This window comes from Astyanax mexicanus, chromosome 24, assembly GCF_023375975.1.
Source record: "Astyanax mexicanus isolate ESR-SI-001 chromosome 24, AstMex3_surface, whole genome shotgun sequence".
Classification (NCBI taxonomy): domain Eukaryota; kingdom Metazoa; phylum Chordata; class Actinopteri; order Characiformes; family Acestrorhamphidae; genus Astyanax; species Astyanax mexicanus.
Genome location: NC_064431.1, coordinates 7,660,006 through 7,683,561, shown reverse-complemented (window position 1 = coordinate 7,683,561; position 23,556 = coordinate 7,660,006). Strand labels below are relative to the sequence as shown.

At 38.0% G+C, this 23,556-nt stretch overlaps 1 protein-coding gene across 9 annotated transcripts in view; it reads right to left on the bottom strand.

Moving 5' to 3' along the window:
• Positions 1-23,556, bottom strand: part of LOC103021633 (band 4.1-like protein 1) — a 223,213-nt gene that overhangs the window by 86,464 nt on the left and 113,193 nt on the right. For 8 of the 9 annotated variants that reach the window (XM_022682344.2, XM_022682337.2, XM_022682340.2 and 5 more), the window contains exons 2-3: positions 17,575-17,723; positions 13,902-14,060 (exon numbers count right to left, since the gene is read on the bottom strand). In XM_022682344.2, coding sequence (XP_022538065.2) covers positions 13,902-14,060; positions 17,575-17,706 — 291 coding nt within the window. In that variant the 5' untranslated portion in view covers positions 17,707-17,723. The remainder of the gene's footprint in view (positions 1-13,901; positions 14,061-17,574; positions 17,724-23,556) is intronic. The other variant, XM_022682341.2, reaches the window with a different exon arrangement.

Below are 23,556 nucleotides of genomic sequence, written 5' to 3'. Positions count from 1 at the left end.
CAAAATCTCGAAAGCTAATAATGAGTTCAGACTGCAACTAAGCTCATCACTAAAAAAAAAAGGACACACTATTCTTTCTTTGATAATGCAGCCACAATCTGTAGCTGTAATTATAATAATCTAATGTAAAATATATATTAACAATTTAATATAAAAAAATGTATAAACATTAAATCCAGTTAACTAAAATATTAAATACATTTTTTTAAATACAAGTCCACTGCATTGAAAACCTGTGTTTAACACTCTTAATTTATATTTGATGTTGACCTTTATATTTAATAATTATCCCTAAACAGTAGAATAACCATGAAAACTTGTCTAAAATAAAAATAAAAAATCCTTAAAATGAGCTTCTTACTTTGCTTCATTAGGTGCCCTAATATCTTAGTTTTTTTTTTTTTTTTTTACAGTGCAGTGGGCGGGGCTAAGCTACTGTTTCACTGGCTTATAAACTTGTTTACTGGCTGGTTCATGGTCTGTTCTAATGGACAACATGTCTCAATTAGTGCAATATGTTCAATAAAACATTAAAAAAGTAATAAAAATATTTGATGGTCCACTACAATAATCTGAAGGGCCTGAAATGGTTAAGGTGATTTGAGAAAACTTGAGTGATAGTTACCAGCGCATATTACTAGTGATAGTTCATATGAATGGGATTGTGGTAATTGGTCTTCCAAATTGGGTTAAGAGAGTGACCTGAAAATAAAAAAGGGATAATAACTGAAAAACTATATTTGAATTGTTTGAATGTAGTTATTGAGGCTTCAGTATGATTTATTTTATGTTAAATAACCTTCAGTTTTACAAATGAAACACTGATGCTCTTGACAGTTTTATGCAGGAAAATGTAGAAAAACTCATTCATGCACAAACACACACACACACAGACAAAGAAGTTGTGTGTGAGTGCCTCAGCTGCTGCTGCGTTCCAGGCAACCTTTCCGTTTCCGTAGTGACAGTGAGGCGGCGGTTGCCATGGAAACAGATGCAGGGTGTTGTAGCTGGGATACTCATGAGGGGAGAAGTTCTCCTCCTTTCTCTTTATTAGGGGTGAAGGGGATACTCCTCATCCTTCCACTCGCTTTACCGGCTGCTTTACAAACTGATCACTGATGATTAACCAGCAGCAGAACCTCCTCCGTACAACTAGGACTCCATTTACATAAATCATACTGGATAATCATGAAGACCAAATTCGGGAATCTAAGCATACTGTAAATAAACGGAAGCGCTTTACTCACCCAAATAAACAGTTCTCAGGAAAGAAATCTGTATTTAGATTAACATCCAGGGGGGGAGCTGAGTGGTCCAGCAGTCTAAAGCGCTGCCACTATAAGCGGGAGGTCGCAGGTTCGAACCCCCACTCATGCAGCTTTGCCATCAAGCTGCCCAATTGGCCCTGCTCCCTCCGGGTGGGTAGATGGCGCTCTCTCCCCACATCACTAAAGGGTGATGTCCACAGCACAGGGTGTCTGTGAGCTGATGTAGCGGAACCGAGCCGCTGCGCTTTCCTCCAAGCATGCTGTGATGCTACTTGAAAAGAAGCTACTCGAAAAGAAGCTACTCGAAAAGAAGCTACTCGAAAAGAAGCTACTCGAAAAGAAGCTACTCGAAAAGAAGCGGTGGCTGACTTCACATGTATCGGAGGAAGCATGTGCTAGTCTTCACCCTCCTGGTGTGTTGGGGCATTACTAGTGATGGGGGGAGTCCTAATGAGTGGGTTGGGTAATTGGCTGTGTAAATTGGGGAGAAAATGGGAAAAATTTGAAAAATAAATAAATAAATTTAAAAAATAAATAAATAAAAAATATTAACATCCAGCGCTAATTTGACCTTTTGACTTTTTTGTTACAGTTTTGTTTACTTTAACTTAGTGAGCTACCCACCACCACCACCCAGTGGCGAGACCTGCTGCATTAGAAGTTCCTTATAGTGTCTCTTAAAATATGCTTTATAATCCTGTGTGCTTTATGTATTAAAATAGACCAGAAAAAAGACCTTCATTGATAGTGTGCCTCATAATCCTGTGCGGAAAAATATGGTAAACTATAGCCATAATCCACATATCATATCAAACTCTAGAACCTGCTAAACTAACCAGCACAAATGCATCGATATGTAATTATTACAGTGATTAATTCAGCTTTGAAATACTGAATATAAATTATTCAGGCTTTCATTTCCCCTTGTTTTGCCCTTTTTGGCTGAATATTTTCAGAGCCATTTCATGTTGAGTCTCACTTCCTTTCTTCCTTAAATCATATTATCAGAGAATGACTGAATACTGCTAGAGCAGGGGTGTCCAAACTACGGCCCGAGGGCCATTTGCGGCCCGTATCCTTTTTTGGAGCGGCCCACGAGGTATTTTAGAAATAGATTGAAAGTTTGCCCGCTGTTAAGCAGGTTTTTATAATGTGAGATTCAAAGTTTGAACGCTAGGTGTCAGAAACGGGATAAAAGAGTCTAAAAGCGGAGAGTGTGCGCATTTCTAGCACAGAAAAACTGGCCAAAGAGTCTAAAAGTAGCCGTAATTAAGGAGTTTAATATTAAGAGACATCATGAAATTAAACATCAATTTGAAAAATCTTAGTTTACACAACACTGTCAAAGATAGATAAAGATAGTAAGTCAAGTAAAATGGTGTGTAAATTAAATAATCAGGAAAAAAAGTATTGTTTAAAGTGGTATATTTCATTACCGTATTTTTCGGACTATAAGGCGCACCGTATTATAAGACGCACTATCAAAGAACGCCTATTTTCTGCTATTTTTCCATACATAGGGCGCATCGCATTATAAGGTGCGTTAAGTGACACTAGAAAGGGTGCCTATATCAAATTGAACAGGGGTGGCGCCATGTTTCCCTTCCCCCACCGGGGGTGGTCGCTTGCCGGTGGAGCGTCTCAGTATATATAAATCTAGCTCTTTCAAAGTCAAACGAGTGCTGGATATTAATCTACACAGATTCCTCTCCTGAAAACTGTTTATTTGGGTGAGTAACGTGCTTCAGTTTATTTACAGTAAGCTTAGATTTCCAGATGTCCACTAAGGCTTGCTGCACCAGCGTTAGCATAGCTATCCGCTAGCACGCTAGCTAGTCACCTAAACTAGTAAAGTTAACCCAAACTTAAACGACAGCGTTACACTGAGTAATCCTGCGTGTTCTGGTAAGACAGTGAGATATTAGCTAGCGATTCGTCCCCCGTAGCTTGTTTTAACACTGTAAACAAGCAGATTACAGGCTGATAAAACTCACCTCTGAGAGAGTTAGCGCTTAGCATCTAGCTAATGCTAGCCAGGCAAAGCAGCACAGACTTACAGGCCGATAACTCACCTCTGAACGGTGAACGCTTAGCGATTAGCATCTAACTCTAATAATACTGCTCCAGCAGTATTAAAAGTGCTAAATTTAGAAAATACTGATCTCTGAACAGTGAAAAAGCTAGCTAGCTAAGCGGTTAGCATCTAGCTAATGCTATTGCTGCTCTGCACGGAGTGTGTGTTTACTGCTCCTTACACCTGACGGGTAAAATTTAGATAATACTGATCTCTGAACAGTGAATAAGCTAGCTAATGCTATTTGCTGCTCCAGCCTCGGAGCTGCACGGCTCTGGACTCTGTATAGCACTGAAACTCTGTATAACGCTGCACGGAGTGTGTGTTTACTGCTCCTTACAACCTGACGAGTAAAATTTAGATAATACTGATCTCAGTGAATAAGCTAGCTAGCTTAGCGGTTAGCATCTAGCTAATGCTATTGCTGCTCAGCCTCGGAGCTGCACGGCTCTGGACTCTGTATAGCACTGAAACTCTCTATAACGCTGCACGGAGTGTGTGTTTACTGCTCCTTACAACCTGACGAGTAAAATTTAGATAATACTGATCTCAGTGAATAAGCTAGCTAGCTTAGCGGTTAGCATCTAGCTAATGCTATTGCTGCTCAGCCTCGGAGCTGCACGGCTCTGGACTCTGTATAGCACTGAAACTCTCTATAACGCTGCACGGAGTGTGTGTTTACTGCTCCTTACAACCTGACGAGTAAAATCCATACAAAAGGCGCACCGTATTATAAGACGCACTGTCAATTTTTGTGAGAATTAAAAGTTTTTAAGTGCGCCTTATAGTCCGAAAAATACGGTATTTGTTTTATTACAGAGTCTGTGGCCCGTGTCTTCAAATATATTTTTCCTTCTGGCCCCCAACAAAAAAAGTTTGGACACCCCTGTGCTAGAGGGAGACTGCAAGCCCACTATGAATAGGAAAATGGGAAAAGATCAACCTAAAAATAGTAAAAAATAACTTGGCCTTTCATGTCAGAAAGTAAATTAATGTATGTTGCTAAACAAGCCTAGAAATCAAGACATTTAATCAATTATTTTCAGTAAACGAGTTTTGGGCAGTAAAGGTGTTAGCATTACTGCTACTCTGAGCTGACTGGTTGGTGAGCTGATGCTGGACATATAGCCAGAGCACTTTTAACTTTAACTTTTAAAAGATTTACAATTATGTCTTTGATACTGAAACATTTGATACTGTTCTGTGTAAAGAAAATGAAAAAAATAATCAAACATTACACTGCAAAAACATTAATCTTAGCAAGTGAAATGATCTAATTTCAAGGCAATAAATCTTTTTTTTTTCTCCGATAATAATTTTTGTCTTACTAAGCATCGTAAGTGTAAGATTGTTGTTTAGGAATATGATCTTATTCAGACTCACTTAAAATTTTCTTCTTATTTTAAGTAATTTGAACACAAAAAAAGCACAAAATTTAGTCAGCTTTAGTCAAGCTACTCTGATTTTTGTGTACCAAGAAATAAGGGATTTTTTGCTTGATTTAAGCTTATTTGACTCGTTTTAATATTTTGTGAATGCTTATTTTAAAAAAATCTTACTAAGAAAAAAAAAATTAAACTCATTGGCATTGGCTCATTTTTTGTGAAATACATATATCAAAACATATATCATCAACACTGTACAACCCCCCCACCCCACCCCCCTCCACATTAATATTAAATACAGTATGTTTGGCCAAGGGCTAATAAACATTGCTTCATTTGTAAATTTGAAACTAAACAAATTTTCTACTCGTATCTTGAGTTTAATTCTTTTTCTTTTACATTTTATTTAAAAACTAATAAAAAAAAGAGTAGCACTTTTTAAAAGAAATGTAACATAAGAAAGGTACAGGGCAAATATTAACCATGTAAGCTGTTTATATTGCTTGCAATTTAGGTGAAGCGAGCATGTGTAAAGCATTTTAATGTAAAATTGCTTAATTTTGCTGAATTAAATACAAGTAACAAAGTAAACGAACAAAAATATGAACACCATACAAGGGTTAATTTTAGCATTTACATCTCAATTTACATATATTTTGTCTATTTTTTGCCAATCAATTTTTTGCAGTGTAGTAAACTTGATTTTGCTCAATTGCCCCATGTGAAGCCATTCATTTTTTTTTTAACTCACTCAACACATACGTAAGAGATTCTTAAGAGTGTATTCTTCTCTCAAGAGATCTAATATTTTTTGTTGCTAAATATTCAGTGCATCCTCACATAATGCCAGTTATCTCTCAGTATAGCACAGTTCTAGATAGCACAGTTGAAACCACATGCAGAATACATGAACATGACTGAAAGCACAACTTTCTCTGAACACCACTCCACAAATCCTCCTCCATGCATTAATAAGAGCATCCGCCGTCTTAAAGACCATAAGACCCCTCAAACATGCTTCTCCTCCTTTTCTACCCCCATTAAATCCACCACAAGGCAAGAAAACAGAGCTGTGTTCAAAGGAATCTAACTCATCTGCTCTGGAAACAGCTCACTCCCAGGGCGAAGGCTGACGGAAAGTACGACCTCGCTTTACCCAGGGCTGTTATTATCAACCACAAGTCTTAGCCAGGGCACATTTACTGTCTAACCCTATCATTAATGACACAAAGAGGCCAAGGCCCCTCCTAAGGCAAAAAGGCACAGGTGACAATTAATACAACAGAGCAGATCACAGCATGAATAATGGGGATTACTTTGTGTACTGTGATTAGTAAGTAGAAGAAAGAAATGAGAAGGGAGGGGGGGGGGGGTCACCCATCCAGAGCAAACCTTATAAAAACGCAATTATACTGAGAAAGAGACAGTCCAGTGCAGTCTGAAATAGAAAGGCTGGCTAGGTTTTAATCCTATTACTGGTACAGTACCGTGCAAAAGTCAGAGATCTTTCACTTATTTCAATTTCCAAGCCAATCCGACTTTAAGAACAAGTTCTTCAAGTTTCACATAAAGAATCGTGAAAAGAAACCAACTAAAAACATAGTGTATATTTAAAGTAGTTACAATTACACAGACCAAGTCAATATATACACATACTACATAAAATGTTAATATGTCCACCTCATAAATGCAGCTTCTGTTTTTTTTTTTGTTTTTTTTTATTTACTTTTGGCTTTTCATCACAGATGTGGAGAAAGATTTGTTCTCTAGAGATGGACAACATAAATAAATAAAAATAAATAAACAATTCTGACCGGAACCCGAAAACCACACAACAAATATTTGGTCATAATGTTAACAACTGAATACCAAACCTTTTTTAAGGGGGTTTCATTCATTTGTCACTTTTTAACCATTGCATAAATTACAAGTAACATACGTTACACTTGTACTTACAAATACTTTGACAACAGATTTAAATTTGAGGACAATCAAATCACAATATATATATATAATATATATTCTTTTTTTTAGAAGGTTTTTAGAAAGTAAAATAAATAAAATCTGTATTGTTTACATTTTACTGTTATTTTATAGAGTGTGTTGTTTCATTTTCTGTAAACTGCTGGTCTTTAAGTCTAAAACTATTCAAAAGTACTAAAATTGTTGGAGTTCCACTGAGATTATTGATTGCACAAACAAAAAAACAACACTGAAAAAAGGATGTTCTATCAGTAATGATCCTTCACATGTTCTTCATTTTGCTTTATTACTATATTTTAAAATAGTTATCAATACCGTTGTCCTAGATGTCAGACTGTACGACGAAGAGTGACTTTTGTTACCATGGTCATCAGATTGCTAAATGAACATTAATTGATTAGACATTGGGCTCATAGCTTGCGGTTGATATCATTGTTTGCTGTTCTATTGTTGTACCCAATAAAAAAATCCCATTGGGGATAAATTAAGTTGATTAGATTAAATGAAATAATATAAATATTATAGTCTAAATGTGTGACATCTTGGAAACACTGATTTTGTAATACTGTAATACTGACTGGTGATCAGTAGGTAATACTAGGTTTACATAAAAGTCATATTTAAGGTCGTGAATCAACCAAAACCAAAGCCCTGGATACACAACAGGACTTTTAAAGTGGGAGCAGGTTATGAACAGACTGGACATATTACACTACACATTATAGAATCTGATCCAATATAGAGCACACACTACACAGCTGGGCCTGATACACTACACCGCCAGATTCCAGACCACACGCACCACCATGCACAGGTGGAAGTGCATGAGCTTGCTGCTGTTGTTGATTCTGCTGCTATATTTTGTGCACAAATAAACAACGAAAATCAGTAAAAACATTATTAAGTAAAATACTGGGTTGTTGTTGGGTAAAGTGGTGGGCTGAGTAAATTTGAATTCCAAATTTTCAATTTTTTTGCCTCTTAAAGTGTTTGAGAGCATCAGTTGTAAAGTAGTGAAGAGGTAGAGTTACAGGTATACAGTAAATAGCTCTATTTGGATAAGTGCAGATGAAAATGGCTCTCATCAGGAAAGTCCTTGGAAAGGAAAAGCAAGACTTTCCTCTGTTGTACAGGATAAGTTCATCAGAGTTCAGGGTTCATACACCTTTTACAGGGTAAAATTCAAGCACTTTTCAAGGCCCATTTTCAAGTTTTTCCAGCACCTTTCAGCTGTGGTAAATTAATAATAACAGTGATATCTCAAAACTGCTTTTTGTCACACTGCAAGAGATGGTATTATGTTTATGTGAACACAATCAGAATTGTGTTTGGTAATTGCAGAAAGGGAAGAAGCGTAATCAAAAGTTTTATGATACAAAATGTATCACCTGTCTGTAGAGTTTGCTTTCTATCCAACTTGATTGGGTCAATAGAGGTGGGTAACTCAGGTCCAGAAAGTAAAGATGCCACCCAGGGCTTGGTGCCAACCCCCTGAGCTGCTCTGCTGCAGATGGGTTGGATTTTTACTTTCTGGACCTGGGTTACCCACCTGTAGTATTTTCCTGATAATTTAGTTTTTTCCCGGGTGCATTGTACAATCTGGACTCACAGTCATCGTTTGCTTGAGTGTACAAAAGTAATAAAAAATGTAAAAAAAAAACGATTAATTTTTTACAGTTAAACATACACTAGGGTAGCACGGTTTGACGGGGTAGCAGAACTCGACAGAACACCTGCACTGTTAACGCGGCGTGAGCGTTCTCCGATCTCCGGGGCTGTTTGCCCGGATTCAGTGCTTGGAACAAGCCGATCTCCGGGGCTTGTATCGCGGCTTCAGTGGCTGGAATGTCTCTGTGGGCAGCACTGTTAACCCAGCTTTTGGCTTTTAGCATAGCTAAATCGGCTCGTTTCACGGCGCTGTAGCGGACCCAACAGCAGCTCGTCTGAGGACGGCAACACCGCGTTAACAGTGCAAGGCTCGGTTTAGCCTAATAGTAATTATTATACGTGTAAGCTTGGCTTTTAGCATAGCTAGCTAACTCTCCTGCTGCCTGTGTTTAAAAAAACACAGAGGTGCAAACTGAGCCGATTCCTCGTGAGCCAACTCCTCTTGGATTATGAGAAAGAACCGGACTTTGTAGTCTCACATACGTGGAGGCGCGAGCAAAGCCTTTTTTATTTTATGCTCTGCAATTTTTTTCTTAAAGTGTACCTATTTAGTCAGACAGTTATTTGTTGTAATGTAAGTGCAGTTACAATTTCAAGCACTTTCTCCAAAATTGCAGCACTTTCCAGGCCTGGAAAACAGAATGTTAAAATTCAAGCAATTTCCAGGATTTCAAGCACCCGTACAAACCTTGAGAGTTACCATGCTTAGAAACCACAAGTTAACAGCCCCCCAAGATAAGAGCATCTACATTCTTCTTCACCGAGTATTTTTGTTTATTTAACACTTTTAATTTACTACACAATTCCTTAAGTGTTCCTTCATGATGTGGACGACTTCAGTACTCATTTACAATGCATACTTAAATATAGTTTAAATATGCTGTAGAAATACTGAACAGAAACAGAACACAGAGTGTACCCAGAAAGTGTAATGCGATGTGATTTATCACAGTAAAGAAAACATATTGTCTGATATATTATCTAACCCAAGTTCAAACCTGTAAACAAACACTCTCAAATACTCTAATTTCCTCCTGACTAAATGTATCTTATGAAATGAAGCAAATATAGATTTTCCATCTCCTCTCTCCCTCTCTCTCTCTCACACACACACACACAAGTAGGAGTAATTTCGTCCAGCGTGCACGATGCTGTGTATCTCCCCCTCTCTACATTGTAGTTTAAATTTAACACTACCCCTGATGCAGTCTGCCAGGCTCTGATTAAACGAGACAGGGCTCTTATTAGATTATACAGGGATTTTATGAGGGTGCTGATTATATCAGATGGATACAATATTTCTTATATGAAGGTTTGTGCACAGCCCGTCTGAAAAAGGTTATTGTCCCTGTGCAGAAAGCCTGCTATAAGTACTATTTGTTATGGTGTCTTTCAGCTTCAATAAACCAGCACAAGCCACAGCGTCAGAGAGAAGCATCAGCAGCAGAAAGATCAGCTCTTCAAATAACAGCGTTTACTAACAGACAATGTCTTCCAGACGACCAGAGAAGAGGCTGGGATTTAAAAAGCAACGAGATAAACGAATAAAATAAACGAGAAACGCACAGTTCTCACAAAAACACCCAAACAAAGCGAAGAACCTGAGGGATGCTGGAGGTTTTTGCTTTGAATTGTGTTGTATTGTACTAACAGTGATATTTATATGTTTGGAAATGAAAGCTCCAGCGAAAGTTCTACCAGGAGAAACATTTGCTATTGGCCACCTTAACAATTTCTTATAAATGGATTCACCTGTTTATGTAGGTCAAAGGTCAATGAGCTTACTAAAAAAAATGTTTCAATAATTAGTGCTAAAGGTATTCAAACACATAAAATTTACTTAAATGCTTAAATGTACGGCCTGCCTAATTTTGTTTAAAGAATTTGTGCACACCTGTGAATCCTATAAACTTAATTCACTTCTCAAATATCACTGTGTTTTATCTGCTATATGATATATTTATCTGAAATTTCTGATCCGAACAACCAATGATTTATAAAGAATAATCATGAAAATGATTATGGGTGCCCAAACTTTACATTCGAATTGACATTGCTTCCTATTAAACTGTAAATATTTCAGCTAGAATTAAAAGTTTTCAATTTTTCTACCAGAATTTTAAGAATTTTAAGACACAATGTTTCATTTACACTCAATGCAACTGTAGCTTCAGAGACTTATTACATTTATAAAAGTATTATCATTTAAAATAAAGTAAAGCAAGCTCGATGAGGAATAAAACACAGACATCAACAGTCAGATGTTCATTGCTAAATGAAATTGCCTAATGCGTCTGGCTCTGGTGACATGCTGATTGGTTTATTGCACATTCCATGCATAAGTCCAAATCATACCTTCAATCATTTCGAGAATTAGTACATGCTTTTGACGTGTTTCAAAGGTGCACTTTTCCCGTTGTTATGTTAGCAAAGACACACACACATGCACTAAATCAAGCTGCGCTGCTCATCTATAGATCGCTCAATAAAATAGGACCGTGCATCTCTAAGACTAATATCGTCTGACTGAATTAGGTAGAAACAAATAAGCATTTTCTTTTAACACTTAGTCAGTATTAGTAACAAGCAGGGGTGCATGTGCCTGTGTTAACAATTCAATTCCAAGAGAGCAATACATATCTGACTGTTGACTGTTGTCTAGGTTGTACTGAGTCAGTGAAGCACCTGTGTTTACTGTTTCCAAGATAATTTACCTGAAAACACCAATTTCCAGACCACCACACCTACCAGTGTAGATATATTCACAAGCACAGTTGCTATTTAAACCATGCAGGCAGGAGGCACATTGGTGACTGTTGGTGGGGTGTAAGATAGCATTAAAAATCTTGACGCCTCTTGCGCAGCATGAAAATTATGGCCCTTAAGGCACTTTCACATTGCAAGCAGTAGCCGTGACCCCCAGCGTATAGATGTTTCTCCAGCTGTAGTACTAGTTTAACCTGGTTTGATTTTGACCCTGTACCAAATGGTACCACAGCAATAAACATGTGACATGAACCAAAGCGACCAGCGAAAAATTATAGTCAAAACAAAACAAAAAACTTGGACAAATGACTAATATTAATGATTAGTAAATATCCGACACCACACACTAAAACGCTGGTCACAGACGTACCACGCAACCACAACTAGCCAGCATCCATAAGAGCGAAAAGCAATACGGCATACCTCTGGTGATGTGAAAGGGCCTGGGCTTGGTTACTTCCCAAAACATGGCTCAACTGACCAGAGTGACCAGTGTGATACCATGCCCGGGCTGAACCGAAGAGGTGGGCCAGAGCACGGTTCCCTTGGATTTGAGCACGATATGCATGCAGTGTGAGCAGTGTGAGTTTCTGTGCCCGAGTATGGAACAAGACAATGTCACTGATGCGACCTTTCTGTGAAATCACATAACAGTGTTGTGCCGAATTCAGCACCCTGTCAGGAAAAGCACCCCCACTCAGGAGCAAGCGTTATGATGCTATGAATGTAACTATGGCTGGTAGGGGTGTCACGATTTTCTAAATCCTCCATTTGATTCGATTTTATTTCTGATTTTAGGGTCACGATACGATTTGATATTTGATATTTTCTTTTTTTTTTTTAAAGCAGAGAGGCCTATGCCAGTTTTAGATTAGTCTATGCTCAGTCATTGGTTTGATTCATCAAATTTACAATATCTTATTTCAAAAGGTGGGCTTGATATAAGTGATGCAAAGTGATACAAGTGATCTGTAATACACCACATTAGGCACTAATGGTCAAAATAATGGCTGGATAACTGTGACTTTTGTTGCATATTTCTAAGTAAGAGAGAGGGTGCTTTTCATGGAGGGGGTGTTGAATTCGGCAGGCCAGCGGGGGAGTGGGGAGGGGGCAGAACCGTGCTCTAGTACAATTAATCCAAACCATGCCTAGTGTAAATACACCCTTAATGTGGCTTGTGGCTGTCCAGACTATCTGGAATATGTGCAACAGTTGCACTTTTCTGCAATCAGACACCTGTTGCTTCTCTGGTATGAACATTGGAATAAAGTGATTCTGCTACTTAACGTTGGGTGTTGACGGGCAACTAAACTGTGAAACAACCTTTAGTCTGTTTCACCTCAGTGGAAGAAAAGTAGAAAAGCTCCAGACATTAATTTATAATAGCAGCCTTTGGGAACAACGAATCAACCTAGGCTTTATTTAATATTTAAGCATGCAAAATATTCCACTGATGGCCTTTAGAAATATCTCTGGTTCTAAGCACACACACACACATACACACATACACACAGACACACACACACACACCTAGTTGCACAGCAGTCCCTGGGTGTTCCTAAACCTGCCATGAATATTTATGAGCAGCAGAATCATGAGGAAAAAAGCTTCAGGAAAGAAGCTAGTAATTTAAGGTTCTGCTGCGGATATTGAAACCCTGACCGCGAGGTGCGCTCACAGCAGGCTAGCCACTCACTTTTAGCAGCTATTTCTGTTAAAACGCTTTGCAGCTTCAATGTGCCAAGACCCGCCCACTACCCAGAGGTGAAAAAAGGTACTGAAAATTTTTAATTAAGTAAAAGTACCTTTACTTTGCTAAAATTCTACTCGAGTAAAAGTAAAAGCACCCATCTAAAAATCTACTCGAGTAAAAGTAAAAAAGTACTCAATTTAAAATGTACTTTGAGTAAAAGTTACAAAGTTACTTTTAATTATTTGATGTAAAAAAGTACAACAATTTTATATATAATATTATAATATATAATATAATATAATATATAATATATAATATTATAATATTAATTAATATATATAAATAATTATTCCACATAATAATTTGGACATTTCAGGCAGTATTTGTTTAGAACACCCCATAAATAATTTTCAAGAACAAGTGGCATAGTTTTCTATCATGCATTTTTATCTTTACTGTTAAAAGTTATCCAGCCAATCAGTTTTTAGTGTGGGCGGGCAGTGTTTTTCCCCCCTCCCGGATGGGATTTGTTCAGTGAGTGAGAGAAATAATTATTATAAAATGATATGAAATGTTTTTGATGTTGTGCAATTTTTTGTAACTGTCAATTTTTGTCAAATAAAGGCTTTTTTCCAAAAAAAAAAAAAAGGAAAGCAGAGGCAGTGCCTTCCAAAAAGAAAAAAGAAAAAACTAATGTCAACTCTAAATTTAATGAATTGAAAGTAATTGAAGTAAAATTAATTAATATAAAAGTAGTTTCGTTATCCTTTTGGTGTGTGTGCAATTTTTTTTTTTTTTTTTTTTTTGGGGGGGGGGGGGGGGTGGCGTGGGGGGCTGGGGTAACCTCCCTGAAATCAACTTTTGCAACTTGGGATGTCTGGTATCAGCATCCGAAACAAGTTCAGGTACAATAAAAAAAGGCAAGCTGATCTGGAGTTCAGCGATGTACGACACAAATGGACAGATTTAGTGCTACGCTGCATCATAGAGGACATAAAAGTAATTGCGGTGCTTAGCCCGTTTATGAGCTGCTGAAGGATTACAGCGCTGAGATTTCTTACCTCAATGTTAGCTTCATAGTCAGAGCTGTCCATGAGAGTCACCTTGAAGGGAGCAGTCTTGGAGCGTTTGGAAGGTTTGTTCGGAGACTTGGGGCTTTTGCCTGGCGTTGTTCTGTCCGATGTGTCGTCTGGATCGTCTGGACGTTTGCCATCATGGTCCTGCAAATCAGCAACACAAAGATACAAAGATGCATGTCTTAAAAATGTGTCTTCATATGAAAAGGAGATCAATGGTGAAGGGCTTAAAACCTAAATACTGGATAAATAAATATTGTGAAAAAATTTACATTGTGATTTTTTGCTGTTCTGGAATACAGCACCAGTCAAAAATTTGGACACAACTTCTCCTACAATGTTTTCTTTATCTCTGTATTTAATTTATTGATAAACTAAACTATAAACACATGAAAACAATTAAGGGACACATATAGAATTGTGTAGTAAACAGTAAAAAAGTGTGTATCCTCCACATTAATCCCTTAATCCCCTGATCTAAATCTGATGAACTGAGATGGTGATTTGAGGTGATTTAATTGGGATGAGCTGGAGCTTCACAGTGTGAAGGAAAAGCAGCAACTATTGTTCAGCACCTCCAGGAACTCCTTCCTTCAAGATGCTGAGAAAACTATTCCAGGTGACTTTCCCTCATGAAGACACTGAGATTAAAATACCAAGAGTGTGCAGATCTGTCCTCAAAGATAAATGTGCTACTTAGAAGATTCTTCAAAAAATACAATGAATCAACTAGTTTCTGGTATAGATATGTAATGGGAAATAAGAACAGTTAAAAAGCATTTTTTATCAGGCAATATTGTGTATTTTTACTCTTATGCTGTCTTCAAGTCATCTTTGGGATATCGTATTTACAAGATAAGAGCAGAAGAACACCGACAAACTATTATTTAGCAGTAGGAAACTCTGATTTTTTTCAATCATTTTTCTAGTCGGGGCAGTTAGTGTTGTAAACTTCTTACACTTCTGTTATTGCTACAACACTTGAACACTTGCAGGCTGTTATTTAAGCAATAGAACACAAGAGGAAGTGTGTTATCACGAATAACATCACGGCTGTGATTTGGTCGTAGGTAGGAGCCGAAGGCGAGTTATTTGTGATGTTATTTGTGATAACACACGACCTCGAGTGTTCTATTGCTTTTGTACAACAGTTTTTTTTTACAAAATGAATAAAGAAAATAAATCAAAGAACTTTAAGAAATTCAGTTTGAATATGCTTTAATATGGACTGAGCCTTCCGCCAAAAAGTAGTTCCACCACAACTGTAACAGAACTGAAACTTAACTACAAAACAGTGTATGGTTTATACAGACTAACACCACAAACGTTAGCTCAAAAGTAAAATTGGGAATAAGTGAAGATGGTAACGTTAGGAGTGTGAAATAACGCTTATACTCTCCTCTCCTGCTCCATGGAATCATCTTCAGGTGAACGCTGCGCATTTCTAGAGCATTTCTGCTTGTTTTGCTGGGTGGTGTTGGATTAACTAGCTGGCTGGACTGTGGTTAGGTTAGCGTAGCTTGTTTTAGATCAGCATTATCTTAACCTAGCCTGGCTGGTTAGCTTTCTGGATGTCAGACGGCATTAGCCGAGGTGATTTTCTTTCCCTTTTTTCCACAAAAGATGAGCATGCCGTGGTTGAGCGCTAGCCTGTGCTAAGCTAACACTGCTGCTGGTGCCGGTGGAGGTGATGATTCAAAACTGTACTGTGTATATACGCCGTTACTCGGCAACGCGTTGGCGGAGTGATACAGGTTGAGTGTGAGAAGGCCGTGACGTTATCACAAATATCAGCACGGCTAGAACACTTCTCAACCAATCAGATTGTGAGGTCGGAACTAACTGTTGTATAACAGCTAACTAATAAAATCAACAGCAATACATGAAAAATTTTTAAATTCTAGATTCACGGTTCTGATGGGATTAAAACATCTCTCACCTTATCATCTTCCACTTATTCGCTGGATTCTCTTGGAGTAGGGCAAAATTAACTTCCTGTTTTTTTATGATAATAGACCAAAAATATAAACAAAATAATTTTCCTAATGGCGTCCATTTCCCCCCTGACTTGACTGCATTTCAAGTCGTGATTACCACCTCCAAAAGTAGGAAGCAGGAATTTCCGAAGGCAGCACTATATTACTTTTAGTTGTAGTTTTAAAACTAGTACTTTTACACTTTTACTTGAGTAGAAGTATTTTAAACCATAGTATCAATACTTGTACCTGAGTAATGTATGGTAATACATTTGATGCATGAAGAGCTTAGAATGAGTTTTAAATGGTAATTAACAGACTGAAAAAAGTCACCAAATATTCAACATGGGAAAGATTAATTTGTGACAACTCTAAAGGTCACTTTTAATTCATTTTCAATTAATTGCACAGCTCCACCATGGGTTAATTTAACAACCGGTATTTTAATCAAAATAACAAACACCGCCATGTTTAAAAAAAAAATAAACTTGCATTTGTTCAAACTAAGTTTAGTCTTCATCGTTCAGTTTTACAGAAATTTTGCCGTACCTTGAACAACGGAACTCAGGAATAGAGATATTTAAGCTCTCAAGGCTGGAAAAGGTTACAAAAGCATTTCCAAAGAGTGAATAATTCTCTTTTGAAATGTAGTGAATAATTCACAAAGAACCCCAGGGTAACATCCAAGGATCTACAGGCTATTCTTGCATTGACATGTCAATCTTCATAAGTCCTCCATCAGGCTGACAGTAGGTAGCAGGGCAAGGTGGAAGTCACTACTCTCCGAACAGAACACTGCTTCCTGTCTAAAGCTTGCTCAAGGACATGTGGATACGCCTGAATACTAAAGAGATCACCCTTATAATAATAAAACACATTGATTCTTACATTTACCTGACTTGCATTGATGATCGTATGAACCCAAGATATTTCATGCTTCGTTTGTTTTACTTCATTTAATTTGTTAATAAACATCCATTTCTGTATTTTAGACCTGCTGTACATTTAAAAAAAATTGCGATGTTGGAATCAACAGCTGGTATTACCAAATGGGCATGAGATTACTTTGGCAAACCTTTTATCCAGCTCTACTTTACAGAGTTACATTCATAAATACAACATACAACTTTTATTTATATAAATAAATAAACCAAACAGCATGTCACTTACCATTCCCTTTAGGAGTAAAGTGCTATTTTAACGGTGCCTTCATTGCCAAGATAGCAATGAACATCTGACAGTTGACAGTTGTCTAGGTTCTAATCAGTCAGTGGTGCACCTGATTTTTTTTGTTGCCAAAATAGCAATAAGGCAGAAATTTACATAAACACACCTCACATCCTCACCACCATGCCCATCAGTATAGATATATTCACAAGCACTGTTTCTATTTAAACGACTCAGTTGGAAGACGTGAAAATAGACTGCATCACAATGCGCAGTGCACAGGGTGTAAGAAAGGGACCTTAATTATTTTTAATAATACAACAAATATTTTATTTATTATGACAAGAAAAGATAATATAACAAACTGGTAAATGTGTGGTTCTGTTTTTCTGGCCGTGCAAATGAAGTTGAGCAGACAAAACATGAAATACATTGGGTTCATATAATAAATCTAAGAAATACTCCATTTCCCACAATGCTCTAAAAATTCCTGATTTTCAGTTTAAAAATCTCACCTGTTTTCTCACCTGTTTGGCCATACTTCCATCTGAAGCTGACTCGGGCATGCTGACCCCTGCCCCCTTGCGCTGGGGTGGTTCCTCTGCTGCGTTTTTCACCTCAGCTTCAGGACCCGTTTCTGTTGTCATGGTAACTCCTCTTTATCCTACAAAAAAAGTTAATTTAGTCACATTGTGTCACATTTACTCTCTTTAGAGTTCACAGAGTGCATGTTCATGTTCTCAGAGGCAGTGACTGCAATAAACATCTTCAAAACACTATTTTAAAAACATTTCAGCAAAACTGTGACTCATACTTTTCTTTATTCCTTTAGTAAGAAAGTACTTTCCAAACTGAAACTGAAAACACTGTACATAAAGAAATATTATCCCCATGCCAGAGATAAAAAAATGAACATTTTTTTTCTTTTTATCATTATGCATTGTGAAAAGAATTAGTAGGTAAAATGTCCTTAAGGCTACAAAGCGAAGATCAGTCGCACCAGTGGAATATAAGCTGAATAGTACGTTAGGGTGTAAAGTCCATCCTAAACCACACACTGAATGTAATTAATGTAAAACTAGTAGTGCAGTTTTCCAGACAGATATTAAGCTTAAGACTGGGACTACACAGCATTTCAAGCAAAGACTTTCCATTAAAAGGAAATATATATAGTGTACACCTAGGTTTAAAAAAGAAATCTGCTCAGAAATTTACTTGAGGTGTAGTCAAACATGATAAGTAAGAACATCCCTTTTAGCCGGTGCTCCCAACAGGCTTACAGTGCTAGTGATGGGGGCATAGCATGGCCCAAGCGAAGAAATCACTATTTTTACACTAATAACAAGCTCACTTCATTGTTAGAATTCTAATTCTAGAATTCTAACAATGAAGTGTTAAAACTTGAAACCTGATTCTTAAATCTTGGAACTTTTGGCCCTTGCGTTACTTCCAATTCAGCTATTTATAATTCTAAGGTCAAACTTACAACATACACTGCCTGGCCCAAAAAAATGGATTTAAATTTCATTGTAAATTAATTGTAAATGAATACTGAAGTCATGTAGACTATTAAGGAGCGCATAAGTCATAAAATCATGTAGTAACTTTAATCAGTTAAACAAAATACTCTTATTTGGGGGGGCTGTCTTTCTTTCCTGGGTAGCCCAGATGAGGGCCAGTTTCATCCTAACATTTTTGATGTTCTTTGCAACTGCACTTGAGGATACTTCTAAAGTAATATTTTTTTCTGATTGACTGGCCTTCATTTTTTTAAGTATTTTTTTTTCTTTACTTTAAGTAGTACTCAAATTGTTCAAATTGTAAATTGTATTCCTCATTACAACACGGGCAATGCAGTGTAATTATTTAAGACATGACTACATGCCAAGCTTTACAGCTATGACAAATTTCTAAGTCACTGTTTCTCTACAGTTGGTTGATAATACATCTCATACTGCATATATACATATATAACATGTATGTACTTTTTAAGCTTCATCATTTACAAGCCTCTAATCTAGTTTACTTGGTACAACCAATGCAATTAGGCTACAATCAGACCTACATTCAGCTGGTGAAACTGCATCCTACAGACATTATTTTAATATACTGTATTCGTCTCTCATTCCAGGGGTCAAGAGGTCAGACTGATATATCCGTGCTAGTGGAGGCTCTCACAGACATCCCCTTTAATTCACCCTGCTCTCCTCGCAGGGACGTCAGTCAGTTTAATTGAACGTCCAAGACCTTTTCCAGCCGGGCTAATCCAATCACAAGCCTCTACCTCTGCCCTCATGACACAAATCACATCAGCATTATGTGACAAAGGCCACGGATGGACGTCACATGGGACGGGAGAAACATGGCCCACTCCATGGCCCACTGGATCAGGGGGGGAAGTGCTCCCATTGGGGACAGCTAGCTCAGAAGCACAATTAACCCTTGAGTTCTGAACCCGATGAAGGGGAACACAATGGGTTTCTTGGGTTTGCAGTCGATCAACGAGAATCGATTTTATTCCGTAGGGACAAAAGAGAGAAACATCTATAACATCTGTGCCAGGTCTAATTTTCCACAAGTAGCCTGATATAGCCGAGCTGTCCGCTACGGTGCTAAATCAATTTTTCATCAGTTTCTGAGGTGCTGATATTACAAAATGACTGTAAAGCTGCCATTGTGCAGTCACTTCCTTTGGGTGCAGTAACACACTGGATGATGGAAGTAAAAGTAATGTGCTTTCAAAAGTAGTTTGCAGACTTTTAGCGAAATATGAGGCAACCCTCAGATCAATGGTTCATTCTTATCCATCTACCAGCAGTCATGGTGTTTCCAGCATGTCCTGAACTTTTTAAGATCAATGGTTTAACTAAACCATATGCAGTGTTGTGTTATATTTTCTCCTGAAGGACAAAATAAGGGATAATTATTGCAAATTATCTTTAATACCAACCAACACAAGCAGCACATATATAGGTGCATCTTAAAAAAAATAGAATATCAATGAAAGTTTACTTCATTTTAGTAATTCAGTTCAAAATGTAAAACTCGTATACAGTATTATATAAATGTATTACACACAGAGTGTTGATGATTATGGCTTGCAATCAATGAAAACCCAAAAATTAGTGTCTCAGAAAATTATAAGAATATTAAATAAGATCAACTGGTACTTTTGGCAGTGTGGGCAGTGTGCCAAGTCCTGCTGGAAAATGAAATCTACATCTACATAAAAGTTGTTAGTAGCAGAGGGAAGCATGAAGTGCTGTAAGATTTTGTGTGAAAACAAAACTGCACTTTAGACTTTAGACTTGATAATAAAACACAGTGGACCAACACCAGCAGATGACATGTTTCTCCAAATCATCACTGATTGGTGGAAATTTCACACTAGACCTCAAACAGCTTGGACTGTGTGTCTCTCCACTCTTCCTCCAGACTCTGCTCCCTTGATTTACAAATCAAATGTAAAATTTGCTGATGATCAGTGATTGTTTGGAGAGCCATGTCATCTGCTGGTGTTTTATGGAGGTGCAGATTTCATTTTCCAGCAGGACTTGGCACACTGCCCACACTGCCAAAAGTACCCATTGGTCTTATATTATATTTTTATTTTCTGAGATGCTGACTTTTGGGTCTTCATTGGCTGTAAGCCATAATCAATAATAAAAGAAATACAACTATATAATATATGAGTTTCACATTTGGAAAGGAATTACTAACATAAAGTAATTTTTCAATGATATTCAAATTCAAATTTTTAAAATGACATTCACCTGTATTTACTTGCTAATTTACCAGCGCAGCTACCCAGACATGTTCAATGCTTCTCAGCATTGCTTCTCACTATATTTTGTGTTGATGTTGAATAATGTTAATTTAATTTGTATTCTGTTTATTGTTGATGTCAAAGTTGGGTGTGTGCACTGCTGCATGTCCATGTGTATGAATCAGTCAGGGGTTTACAAGTGTTGGGCATGCACCTGTACATCTGTGTTGACAATTCACTGCCAAGATAGCAATAAACGTCTGCCTTTTGACGTCTGCCTAGGTTGTATTCAGTCAGTGGTGCACCTGTGTTTTCTGTTGTCAAGATATCAGAAATTTACCACCATGCCCATCAGCATAGATATATTCACAAGCACCGTTGCTATTTAAACAACGCAGGCAAGAGGCACGTTGGTTGGGGTGTAAAATAGCAATAAGCAACAAGAACCCCAAGTGTTTTGTTCACTGCACCATTCAAATATAAAATACCAACAAAAACTAAACAGCTTTTTTCTTGGTGAGGACATTAACAGGGTTAACTGAAATTACCTATACATCACAGCAATAAGCATGCATGACTCAAATGTTTTGACAGACATGCAGGTGTGCATAAGAACACACACACACACAAACACAAAACTGCCCATTTCTAGCCCACTCATAGACCCATTTGACCAGATCCCATGTCTAAAGATCTTTAATGGCTTTAGATTAATTGTCAAAGTAACGAAGGCTGTTTTCACCCGCAGAGAAAGAGAGAGAGAGACGGGCATTCACAGCCATTCATTTCCTGTCACAGCCCATTACCCATAACAGCTTTGTACCCAAACATAGAGTCAAGTGCCACACTGCCACAGTAAGAACTAGCTGACACTAGCTGGACATAATCCATGAATGACATATGCAGCTTGTGGTGAAAGATCTGCTGCCCAATATTCCCTTTATCTTATTTCAGGCTTCAGAGTGATAAAATCTATTTAGATGGTCAATTTAGATGGATGGATGGCTGGATGAATAGATACAGGGGTTGGACAAGGAAACTGAAACACCTGTCATTTTAGTGTGGGAGGTTTCATGGCTAAATTGGAGCAGTCTGGTGGTCAAGCTTCATTAATTGCACATTGCACCAGTAAGAGCAGAGTGTGAAGGTTCAATTAGCAGGGTAAGAGCACAGTTTTGCTCAAAATATTGCAATGCACACAACATTATGGGTGACACACCAGAGTTCAAAAGAGGACAAATTGTTGGTGCGCGTCTTGCTGGCGCATCTGTGACCAAGACAGCAAGTCTTTGTGATGTAAGAGCCACGGTATCCAGGGTAAAGTCAGCATACCACCAAGAAGGACCAACCACATCCAACAGGATTAACTGTGGACGCTGTAAGAGGAAGCTGTCTAAAAGGGATGTCCGGGTGCTAAACCCGGATTGTCTCCAAAACACATAAAACCACGGCTGCACAAATCATGACAGAATTCAATGTGCATCTCAACTCTCCTGTTTCCACCAGAACTGTCCGTCACCACAATAAATTATCGTGGTCTAAAACCAAGTGTTTTAGTTTCATTGTCCTACCCCTGTAGATGTACCAGTTTACTGAGAGAAGAGGGGAGTGGTGTGTGTGTTTGTGCTGTGGTTTGTTTTCTTGTCGAGATTTGTTCGTTCTCTCAGTAGTTACGCTTTATAATGCTGATAGAACAGGAAAAGAGAGAGAGTGAAAGAGAGATGGAGAAAGAGAGAGAGAGAGAGAGAGAGAGAGAGAGAGAGAGAGATAGAAAGAAAGGAGAGGGAGGGAGGAGCTGCCTGAGATTCAGTTGCTATGGCAACAGATGTGAACAATTTTTATCGCCCAAGCTGTGGGGTTGGTTTGACGGTGCTGTCTACGGGGTGGGGGTTATAGAATTATAGGGGGGGTTGGGAGATCAGAAGGGAAGAACAGGCTGGAAGGAGGAGCGAATGAGAGAAAGAGAAACAGAAAGAGAGAACGAGAGAGAGAGTGAAGGAGAGTGAAGAGAATATCACTGGGAGAAGGTGATGGAAGTGCACGGAGATATAAAGGCAGTAAATGAAGCTGAGGGCTTAGTGCCAGATTGCTGGTTGGACTCTGAGCCCAGGCTGAAGGAGAGGCCCTGAAGCAGCCGCTCTTAAAACAGATGTGATACAGATTTGGGCCCCTTTACCTGCTGTATGAATGCAGCCTTGCTGATTTGAAAGAAGCAGGTGATACTTCTAAAGCTATGTTCATATTACCAGGCTGAAGTGACTTAAATCTGATTTTTTCATGGCTGTGTGAACATGCCAAATCTGTTTTTTTTTTTTTTTTTTCAAATCAGATTTGATTTACTTTCATATGTGGTCCTAAATCGGACATGGATGCAGTCCATGGACATGCAACATGAATGTGAACGGTCAATTCAGAATTCATGCACCTTTTTTTTGTTACTTTTACGCATGCGCTACGTGCTACACTCTCGTAGCCACACATCTTTTATTGCAGCTGTGCAGCTAGAGCTGCAAAAACAGCAAAAGCAAACCACCCGGCCTTTTTTCTCCTCCTTGACCTGAGCATGAACTTCAGACCAGCTGTTTACTGTTTCTCCACTCCAGCAAAAAGATACTCCACATATGAGCTGCTAACTCATCCATTTCACCTTTATGAAGCTATGAGTCGTCTCTCAAATATGACGTTTTTTTTTTTTTTTTGGTAAAGAAGAAGACGTTTATATATGTATCAG